This window comes from Corvus hawaiiensis, chromosome 18, assembly GCF_020740725.1.
Source record: "Corvus hawaiiensis isolate bCorHaw1 chromosome 18, bCorHaw1.pri.cur, whole genome shotgun sequence".
NCBI classification, from domain to species: domain Eukaryota; kingdom Metazoa; phylum Chordata; class Aves; order Passeriformes; family Corvidae; genus Corvus; species Corvus hawaiiensis.
Genome location: NC_063230.1, coordinates 3,567,946 through 3,578,983, shown reverse-complemented (window position 1 = coordinate 3,578,983; position 11,038 = coordinate 3,567,946). Strand labels below are relative to the sequence as shown.

The following is an 11,038-nucleotide window of genomic DNA, read 5'->3' as shown; positions in this document are numbered from 1 at the left end:
AGAGAAGGCTGCTACTGGGTTACTGGTTCTGTTTGTTGTTACTGCTGTTGTTGTTGCTTGTTTGCCTTCTTATATATACTACTAGAACTAGTTATTCCTATAACTAGAACTGTTATTCCTTTTCCTGTATCGTTGCCTGCAAGCCTCTTAATTTCAAAGTTATAATAATTCAGGGGGAAAGGGGTCATATTCTCCATTCCAAGGGAGGTTACTGCCTTCCTTGGCAGACACCTGTCTTTCAAACCAAAACAAGGAGAAAACTCTGGTTGACAAAAAGTGTGTCAAGAAGTGTTCCAAAAGAACAGGAACCACACAGTCCTTCTTATTTCCTCATGAAGAAGCAACTCTGGGAACTAAGGAGCTCTTAGGGACAATGAACACCTCCAAAACTGCATGCACACACCCCTCAGATTTCTCCATCCAAACCAGATCAGTGTTACTTTACACCTCTGCAGAGCTGTGCACTCAGGACATCCCCTCCGTTTCCACAGCATTTTAGTCCACGGCAATCATCAAGAATTGGTGAATTTCCCAGACCCGCTTGGTTTCTCCCAGAGTGACCCTCACTGTCTTTACCCTCCCACAGGCAAGAATACCAGTCACCTGCTGTTCCTGCTGCTCCCAGAAGCAGATGCAAGGGGAATGTGGCAGAGAGCTTGAAGGAAAAGTGCAGCCTCACCAGTAGAAGTGAGCTGGCATGAAGCACCCAGCTGACAGCTGCACGAGGAATTTCCAAAATGGGATGCATAAAGAGGGAATTAAGCTGGCCATAGAGAGGGGGAGGGAATGTTGTGCAAAATGAAACTCGTGTCTTTCTTAGTATTTCTGCTGTAAGAAGCAGCTGAAAGCACAGAGGAAGACTTAGGGAACACCTGAAGCATCAAGAGGCTTAACTGCAGGATGGAGGTGTCATGATAGGGCTACAGGCAGGGGACAGGTTCTTGATGTCAGCTGTAACGGCTGTCAAGATGTGACAAGGGACATCCCTGTGTGATACTGGGGAAGAACACCCATGGGAGAGGTGTGTGGGGGAGAGCTGTGGGGCAACCTCCACCCCTGATTTTAAGAGCTCAACACAAAAATGTCCTGAACCACCTGATAACAGCTTTGGAGTGCACCCCACTTGAAGCCAGCAGTTTCCATACCCTCTGGAAGCATTCTCAGACTTTGGGCTTTAGAGGTGTTACTAAAACCTGATGTTACACACAGATATGCTTAACAAATTTACAAAAACAAAATCAAGAAAAAGAGAAAAGCAGCTGCAGAGGATTTCCTGAAAGGGTTTGAGAATGAAAAACTTGATTTATTGGCACTTAAAAGTTCTTGGCTTGCTCTTCCTAGCAAAAAACCTTGGTAGAAGATCAAAAAAATTAAATGCATTAAAAAACAAGAATTAAAACTGGAAATGAGAAGTTCCACAGAACAGAGGGAAAAAAAAAAAACCAAACCAAAACAGTAGCACTTTTTAACATGAGAGAAGTAGGGAGTCAAACTGTGCCAGAAAGCTCAAGAACTGTGTAAGAGCTGTTAGCCCCACACTGGTGTCCTCTGGGTGCCAGGAATTAAAGCCTGTGTGCAGCAGCAGCTCTGAACTGCAATATAACAAAACCTGCTTTTCTAGAATGTCTGCTGGCTCCTGGGAAGGACAAAGATTTCTTCTTTCACCTTAATAAAAAATGCATCTTCTCCAGATTATTTTCATCAGAAACAGCAGTGTATCATCACAACTAACAAACCTCCGGTATGTGTGAGGAAATGGAGACTGGTGCAGCCTGCTCCTCTGTTTAAGGAACCCTCTGTGCAGGAAGGTGTATGAGGATGGGGGAATACTCCTTACCTTCATTTACTGTGGGATGTCAGGCCCAGATTCTGGATGGAAGCAGTCAGTCTCACCACAGAATTCAGGTAATGAGCAAAAGCCTTCTCCCTCTCCTGTGGTGTGTAGAAACTTGGGAGTTCTTCAGGACTATAAACAATTAGTGCCAAAGATTATCTGTGCAACAGATATTTAATTTGGAAGGGTTTTCTGCAAAACATCTACTACACATCCAGGTGTCAAGTGAACCCCAAGGGTCCATTCCACCTGACCTTCCTGATGGTGGGTACCTCTTGCTCACACCATGTTTCTCCAACCATCTGGCTTGCAGGGGACTCCAGTTTCTGAGCATGAGTCCACAGGCACTTTGTCCTAGCAGGCCTGAGAAGCTGCTGGCCAGCTGACAAACTCAGACTGAGTTCCCTTGGCCACAAGTGGCCTACTAGGAGCTGGCTGCAGCTAAAGGATAAGAGACAGGTGTTTTCCTTGCTGCAGGCACAGGGCCAGATGCCAATCAGCGGTGTAGGGCTCCGAAGGCTCCAAACAGCCTCTCTCTAATAATTAGCACTCCCTAATAATAAAATCACCTGGAAGAGCACATTGATCAAAGCAACACAAACCTGAGGGGGTGACAATAGAACAGGAGTCACTTTATTGTCAGGTGGTCGAGGAGTTCTTCTGACACTGTAATTACGTCTCAAAGAAACAGCAGCAGAAGTGAGTTATAAAGTGACTGCAAGCAGAGAACACAAACTCCAGCATTCTCCCTCTGATGCTGCCCACTATGAACAGTCCAGGAGGTGATCCTCTTCTAGAAGGACCCTCAGCCTCTTGGTTGTTACCACGGTGGCAGCGACCTCCTGTTCAGGAAGCTCACTGCAGGTGCCAGTGCCCAATTCCCCAGATCCCCCGAGGTTCCACCCCCTCTGCTCACAACTCATACAGCAACATCTCCTTTCTATGGCTCAAATTCATGGCTTGGCTTTCTCTAGCCCAGGTTCAGTATCCTCCACAACAAAGTCCTGGCCCACTCTGCTTCAGCTCAAGGCTTATTTTTTAGTTGCTGCCAGGTTCTTACTGAAGACAACATGCTAAGCAGAGTGCTCTGGGCTCCCAGGTTTAGCATATGAATATACCCAAGATGCAAAAAGGGTACTCACACTTCTTACATCACTAAAACCACCCATCATATCAGGCACAGCTCCCATTTCTTTTAAAAATAAATATTTATAAACAAAAGGAAGAGATTCAGAGAACTACAAAGTTGGAAATTTTCCTGCCAACAGCACGGATGTTTCTTATGTACAGTCACAGGAACAAGTTATATACCAACGTGAGCACTGTCTAAAAAACTCTCTCCTCATCAGCTGCCCCAGTCCACCTGCACAGAGATCCACATCTCCCACTGCAGCAGCCAGCTCCTCTGTACTTCTCCAGCACTCATACTGGAGCTGCTCAGTCTCCTTTCATGATCAAGTCCTCAATATATGCATCCAGTTCATCATCTGTATTAATATCAATGTCCTGAAACCAAAGCAACAAGAAATACCAGTGAGAAGTGAATCTTGAAGAACAGTGCAAGAAAAGAGGAGCCAGAGCAACTCAGCATCCTCTGTTACATCTGGTCTGCTCAGCCTCTATGCCCCAACCTCCAGCACCCTCCAGCTGCTGACAGCTGCTTTCCCTGTCAGCCCCCAGAAGACAACACTGGAAACCCATCAGCACCTGATGTTCAAACAATGCACTCAAGTGATGTATTTACTGTACTGATCTCAGTCGAGGTAGGTTTGGTTGGGGTTTTTTTAGATTTAGTACATTTTCCTAACAGGGAGCAACTGCTTCCAGATGCTTTCAGCAGCCTTTCCATTGGCTGATCCTAATTTTATTAAAGTAGTTTTAAAATTTAAAGTTAATTTATTTAAATGTTTTAATTAAATATATATTTTCTATTTTAATTTAATAGTATAACTAATATATCAATTTCACCACAAGATTTTTTTTTATCTCATTTGTTTAAAGGTTTGCATTTCTATATGTGGAGTTCAGAATCTGCCCAATAATGGGGCAAAAATTCCCTGCTGAGCACTGCCTGTGCCTCGGGAAATTCTCCTGCAGCATCATGGCAGAGAACAAACAGAACCTGTGTACTACATACACGCTGTGAGAAATCATTCTGTGAGAATTAACACACATCAGGACTCCCAGGGCCTGGATCTCAGGCAGTGGGTGGGCAGTGACAGCCCAAGCCATTCCCAACTGAGGAAGCTGGTGCCCAGTGAGACACTGGACTGAAACACTTGTAATGCCTGGAGGGGATGAGCCAGGTGGCTACTCCGAGGCAGCTCAGGGTTAGCCACTCCTCCTCACCCACCTCCTGCACTTTCTGCAGAAGGGCCATGATATTAGTCCTCAACTTCTGCAGTTTCTCCTCTGTTTCCTTCAGCTTCCTCTCTGAGTTCCGGAGGTTTTCCTCGCAGGCTTTGGCCCGGGCATCGGCACGTGTCTGATATGAATTGCACAGGTTCTGCAGACCCACCTCATATTGCTTGAAATATTCTTTCTGTAGTAGGCAAAACACAACAGATGACACGTTAAGAGAAGGCACCAAGCATCACAAAAACATGAGCACTCACAGGCTTGTAGAAGATCCAAACTCCTGGCCCCCTGATCAAATCCTCCCCGCAGTGTGCCCCTGCATGCCCTGCCCATGCTCATATTTACATCTGATTTGCCTACTGCAGCCAGCATGGAACTCACATGGGTTTTCACATTCTTCCAATACCAGAACTGCCCCAAAGCTGCTTGAATTTAGATTAAGGGTGCAGTGTGCTTTAAAAAGCCTGAACCCACAGGTATGCTGCAGGCAAGGCCTGATATCCCCTGTACACTGTGAGTATCCTTGGTACAGATCACCCAGGCAACACAGCCTCTCACTGCACGGTAGGGACAGCTACACTCACCAAAAACCCCAGACACAACCAAGGTGTCCTGTGGAAGGAGCAGGAGTGGTAACTCCAGCAAATGCCAGGAGATGCCTGAGTTAACAGAAGGGAAGGAGACAAGAGAGAGACTGCCAATACACACACTGTGAGAGTGGGAGTAAAAAACAGCACTGGCTTTGGTCATGTGGTCATCTGCAGGTGGCTTTTGTAATTTACATGTGCCTCCTGGAAAGGTCTCTCTTGGTGGTATGTTGGAGAAGGAAAAAGTCAGACAGGCCAGTTCCCTTGCCCTGCATTCCAGCCAGCACTGGTCCTCCCAGTACCAGCCCGCTGGTGGAAGACACTGGTGGAAGCTCAGTTCCACCTGTCCTGTGCTCAAATAAACAGAGGTCAAAAGTCTTAAGGTGTGCAGCTGACTCACTGGCAGTCAACCTGCTCTCCTGGGGAAGTGGGAAGGGGTTGGCTTCCATGTTCTCTCACACCAAAGTAAATGGCCTATAAAGGGACTGAATTCACACTAACATTGTGGGTTCAATCCCTGTATGGGCCATTTACCTAAGAGTTGGACTTGATGATCCTTGTGGCCGCCTTCCAACTCAGAATATTCTGTGAATCTGGTGATAGTTATTTGTTATTATTTATCATTTTTAAGATTGTCTCCAGGTAAGTTATAAGGCTGGGAGCAAAACAAACAGATATGTCTACCTCCTGCTTCTAAAAACCTCTAACCTGGCCTCTCTTTTTTAGAAGTTTAACAGCAATGGTTAAGAATTTATGATAGTAGCAGCCAACAGCATTCCCACACAGATGCATGGTAATTAGAAAAATCCTCAGACAACTTCTGTAAGATTCAAGGCATCTCTCAGAGCTCTCATTCTTTTCCTCAGCTATGTTAAGTCTGCCAAGGATCCAAATTATCTTTTTAAGAGTGCACTCTTGCATCAACAGGATGCACATTTGCCATAAGAATGGAATATGTGTGGTGAAAACACACAAACTTACTTTTCTAGAAGTACTGAACTCACCAAGGGAAATGCCAACAACCCTTCTGAGCTCATGGAACTCAGCTCATTTTTGGAGATTGGAAAATTTGGAGGCAAGAAGTATCGCAAACAATTCCTGTGCAGGAGAACAAAACACAAAGCCAGAGTTGGGAGTTCAACAGACTGAAGCAATCAGACTGCAGAGCTCACAAGGTCTGTGGTGAACCCACCGAAGGATCTGGACTAGCAAGTCAACTGTTTCTTGGCTGCTGCTGGGACCGGTGGTGTCAGGCTCGATTCTGACGCAATCCGAGGTAGAAGGTTCAGCCACAACCACCTCCTCTTCCTGCTGTGTGTCTGGAGCCTGGTACTCAGGAGAGGGAGGCTTCATAAGCCTTACATCCTCACTGCCCTTCTCTACCCTGAGAAAAAGTATTAAGGGAATGTCAGGAATCTTTTTCTACATTGGACGTATGTGAAACATGGTTAACAGTTTCATCAGAATCTGTACCCAAGTGTCACTCAGACCTCTAGACACCTAACAGCTGCCTCCAGGGCAGGCATCAGAGTGACAGACTGATGGAGTCTGTCATGCTCATTCCTTATGAAGCGCTGGACAGTCCTGACCTCGCAGGTTTCCTGACATGACAGCAGCACATTTTTCTTCAGCATCTATGGCAATAAAACAGGCCCTTCCTCCCAAAAACAAAACAAGCCTCCAAAATCCAGTAGCTCAAAATAGTTACCAGCGATCCCTTGGCGTGGTGTCTGTAGGGACATAATCAAACTTCACCTTCCACCGGATTGCGTGCCTGCCCCTTTCCACAGCCGTGACACGGCCAGTGAACCATTCCTTGTTCACACGCACCTCCACGTGCAGCCCCTTATCTGTGAGGGGGAAGCAAAGGTGTTTGCAAACATTCAGCTGCTGGAAAGCACATTCTACAGGAACTCTAGAGATTCAGGCACCTCAGCAGGGAGCACACCTGAACCTCCGGCAATACCCTCAAACAGTAATGGACACCATCAAAACACAATGGACACACAGGTCAGCTCCTGCTGAGAAACATGAAGATACATGGAAATGAACTGGCAATTCCAGATGGAAGGTTTCTCCTGTACTCCAAGCTGTTTGACATGGGCTTCACAGTCTCATGATGGGCTCTAGGACAATTTGCCACATGTCCCTAGTGGGTCACTTTCCAGACAGCTCCCTGGAAGCATGCTGAAGAGATGCCCTGCTCTGACAGATGGTGCAGTACCACCTTTCCTGGCGTCTCCCAGCCCCTCTTCTCTCACAGCAGTGCAGCAGATCTGGATACAGTTCGGAGCATTTTTCAGCTGGCACGGCTGCATGATCCACTCAGGAAGGGTGAACATGCCATCAGGTACACCCTGCAGCTCAGCCCCACCATCGATCACAGCCATTGATCACAGACCTTTCTGCACCACAATTGCCTCTGGTCTAATCAAAGGGTTCCCAGCCAAAATGTTTTATGCAAGTTAGAGTCATCTTGGGGTTTAGGATTCAAATTTACACTATTTCTTATTTTAAAATCTCATCAATGAAATCACACGTTTAACTGGTGCAAGAGTTCTTTTCTATGTCAGATATTGGTGGCAGCCCAAGGGCTCATTTCTCACCTTTCTGTGCTTTCTTCAGTTCCAACAACTCTTCCTCTCCAGCACTGTCTGTGAGCTGGGAGCAGAGAGAGCTCATATTAGTCGCCTCCCATCAAGATTATAAACACCTGACAAATGCCTTCTGCTGGGGAAACCAGCACACTCTCACCTCCACCACCACCTCACTGGAATCCTTCTCTTCTTTCATTGCCAAAAATTTTCCTCGTTTTGTCCTCTCCTTTTTGTGTTCTCCTTCCTCCTCAGACCCATCCTCTGGGATGTTCAAGGCCCTCTTTCGAGTGCTGGAGGCCTGGAGGAAGCAAACAAGCTCTAGCTATTAATTCCAGCCCGCTTCCAACCAAAACATTCTTGCAGCCAAGGTAAAAAAAAAAAAAAAAAAAAAAAAGCCCAACATCCAGTATTGGTGCTTTTCCGGAAGGTTTTAGAGGAGCTGCTACATCATCATGAAAACGCTCACCCCACCACTCCACATGCCTTTTTTTTCTGGAGAAACAATCTGGTCTAACAGGAAAGAGATGAGACAAGTCTTCTCGAGGGGTGTAAATGGCACCCTAACCCACAAGTAAAGTAAAAGTTCTCTTGTCCTGTGCAGGGCCCACAGTGCACATCCCACAAGGCAGAGCAGACAGGCTTAGCAGGACAGTGGGTGAGGAGCTGAGGGTTTTCATCCCGTTGATTCTTACCTGTGAACATCTGCCAGAGGCAGATTTCTTTACTGCTGGCACCTTGGCAGCTTTTGGATTGGGTGTCTCACGTGGGCTTTTGGGGCTCTGAAGGCCAGAGAGGGACTTCATGCTTGTACCTGGTTTGGCAAGAGTTTTTAAAGTGCTGTTAGACTTCCCAGCTGTCACAGTGTGATGCTGTGTCCTGGAAGTGCTGGCTTCCTCCTTGAAGAGCACGCTGGCTAGCTTGGGAGAGCTGCTATTTGGATGATCTGAAGAGCTCTTTTTCAGCTGACTGCAGGACTTAGGAGGAGGTGAAGATCCTGGTGGTCTGCTGGGAGCATTCTTGATTGCATCAGGCAAAGGAGGAGATCGTGGGCGCTGACTTCGGGTGTGCTGAAACAAAGGGGGGTACAGAGAGAGGAAGAGTAGAAGAATGGGGATCTGCTGTTCAGAGCAGCTAAGGAAGCACAGAAGAGTAAAAGCCTACAGCAGGATCCCATTTACCTCCCTTGAAGGCCGTGTGGTCACTTCCAGAGGCAGTTTCTTTAAGTCAGCCTGAGATCGAATTGGAGTGGTTTTCTACCAAAAAAAAATCAGAAAGGTCATGTTTATAAGCTGCCAGGGGCTGCCTGAACCCATTGCAGCAGTTTTCCAGGCTAAAACGATTATAAAGTGTGTTTTGTGTCCTTCAAGAGACATCTCTTCAGCTGTCATTCCCATTTTCCCAACAGAAAATTAAATGTAAGCTGAGATGGTCAATTTCTGTTATTAGAACAGAACAGCCCCAGCACCATGAAGGAGCATAGGCGGTTTCAGTCTCAGCAGCAACCCTTTGCACAAGGAGGTCCATTGATGCCTTTTCCTGGTCTTAAAATCAAGAGGCATACATGGTTAGAAGGGGAAAAGGGATTTTACCTTGGTATTTATTTTTAAGGATCCTTAGGTGTACACGTCCAGATCATATGCATCGAGATGCACCCCGCCGAGTCTGTCTCTGAGTGTCTGTGTGTCTCTCCCCGCCCCAACATTGGGTATAACATTATAGGTTTTACTAATTAGCGTATCTATCAAAGATTCCCCAATGAGAGGCTCAAGTGAGCCCCTCCTCCCCAAGGAACCTTCCCCTGGATGGTTCTATCTTGGTTTACAGAATGTGTTCTGGAGAGGACCTTGGGGTCTGGGGCACACTGATCCCTAGCTACGAAGCTTCTAAAATGTTTAGTCTCTTAGCTTGACAAACAAGTCCAAGAATGTAGGCAAAAAGCACTAGGAATACAGAAGTTGTAAAAAGGTATAACAGGGGTATAAAAGAAAAGGCAAAAATCTTCATGGCATCACCATCACACCTGCTCTGCTTAGCTGGAGACCTCCAGACTCACCTGCAGAGCTTCCAGCTTTTCCTGCTGCTGGCGGATTTTCTCTGTCAGTTGTTTCTGCTTTTCCTCATGTGATTTCAAGTCTTTTTTTAGAGTTCCCAGTGGTACCTTCTGCTTCTGCTCTGCAGCCTCACATCTAGCATGGAGGGAATGCAAAACAACCTCAGCAAGGACAGCAGAACCTGTACCGTCTCACGCAGGATTATCCCAACATCCCGTTCCAAATGCAGCAGGAAAGCCGCTTGCCTTTCTGCAGTAGCCACAATCGCAAAAGCAGTGGTTTTCATCTTGGAAAACAAATATGAATTAAGGATTGAAAGTACAGTTGTTAATAAAAAGGCATTTATGCTGGGAATCACCAACTCAGAGCCCAGGAACTGTGATAGCTGTGATAGCTTCTGTACTGCATCTGTACTCGACTTTTTCAGCAATTTCCCTTCCCATCAGCTTATGTCTTCATATCAGTTCCTCTTTCTACAGATTTCTTTTCCTTCAGAAAGGAAAGCACAGTACCAGGAACCCATGACTAAGACGTTGTTACCACAAGCCCTCCAGCCTCAGATGCCTTCTGCCTTGCCACTCAAGGCCACGCAGCTTCCTTTGCAATATCCTGTAGCTATTTGCTTTTTCCATCCTGTTCAGCCTATGGCCTACAATAGTGGTGAGTATCCTACTCTCTCAGGTCCTCTCAGGTGCAGAATCCTGGAAGAGTCCTTGAGAGAGAAAGAAAACAGGTAGGAAATACTCTCTCAAATGGACTGGCATCACCTGCAAAGTGCTGGCTGAGCAGCTGGCCCTCAGGAGCACTGCCAGAGGAGGAAGAGGGGACTGAGCCCAGGCTCATCTCCTGTCACCAAATGGAGTCATGGAAAGACAGACCAGGATCAGCCCTGCTGGGGTGAAGTCATGCAAGAATGGTTTGAGCCAGGAAAGCAGGAGATGGCCCTTATACAACACAAGAGATCTAGCAGATCTCACACTACATTGGAGACAAGCTGGCAACCTGCAGGTGTGAGTCTTATTAGTAAAGGGAGGACCCTGCTCTCACTGTAGAACACTCAAAGCTCCAAGATGCTGAGGAGAGATGATTTTACCAAGATCTCTGACTACCAGATACACACTCATCAGCTTTGTGAGTGAGAAGGAGCACAAGCAGCAGTTCCTCCATCAACCTCTTCCCAGCCGAAGCACTGCTGGGGTGTTTTCATAGAGTGGTTACTTCCTTGGCTAAGTGTTGGAGTGAAAGCTCCCCTGGACCCAGGCCCAGAGGGAAGCCAAAGCACAGGGGTTGAATTAAAACCTTTGGATAAGCTGAGATGCATGAAGTCACACCAAAGTGAAATGGAAATATAGATTTTTAACTTTTAGTAGAAATATATGCTAAGCGCTTTAAACATTGAAAAGCTGCAGCAAAGAAATCTTAAACACAGTTTTTACTGCAGCAGTGTTACCTTTTCACAGAATTTCTTTACTTTAGACAAAACATAGATAGAACTATACTATTCACATTTTTTAGATAGAGTGTTCACATAAATAATAAGAGCTGATAGAAACTATATACGCAAATCTGTGTAATACCTATGTAACACTTGTGTAAGACTTACGACTGTTA

General features: G+C 46.1%; 1 protein-coding gene across 9 annotated transcripts in view; it reads right to left on the bottom strand.

Annotated features, from left to right (window-relative positions):
* Positions 1–2,445: 2,445 nt before the first annotated feature.
* MORC2 (MORC family CW-type zinc finger 2) overlaps positions 2,446–11,038 on the bottom strand; it is a 53,928-nt gene continuing 45,335 nt past the window's right edge. For 7 of the 9 annotated variants that reach the window (XM_048322487.1, XM_048322485.1, XM_048322486.1 and 4 more), the window contains 10 exons: positions 9,430–9,562; positions 8,555–8,629; positions 8,069–8,443; positions 7,534–7,674; positions 7,386–7,440; positions 6,488–6,629; positions 5,972–6,163; positions 5,784–5,877; positions 4,188–4,376; positions 2,446–3,340 (listed from right to left, as the gene is read on the bottom strand). In XM_048322487.1, the coding sequence (XP_048178444.1) occupies positions 3,272–3,340; positions 4,188–4,376; positions 5,784–5,877; positions 5,972–6,163; positions 6,488–6,629; positions 7,386–7,440; positions 7,534–7,674; positions 8,069–8,443; positions 8,555–8,629; positions 9,430–9,562 (1,465 nt within the window). In that variant the 3' untranslated portion in view covers positions 2,446–3,271. Of the gene's footprint in view, positions 3,341–4,187; positions 4,377–5,760; positions 5,878–5,971; positions 6,164–6,487; positions 6,630–7,385; positions 7,441–7,533; positions 7,675–8,068; positions 8,444–8,554; positions 8,630–9,429; positions 9,563–11,038 lie in introns of those variants that run through there. The other 2 variants (XR_007207357.1, XM_048322492.1) reach the window with 2 other exon arrangements.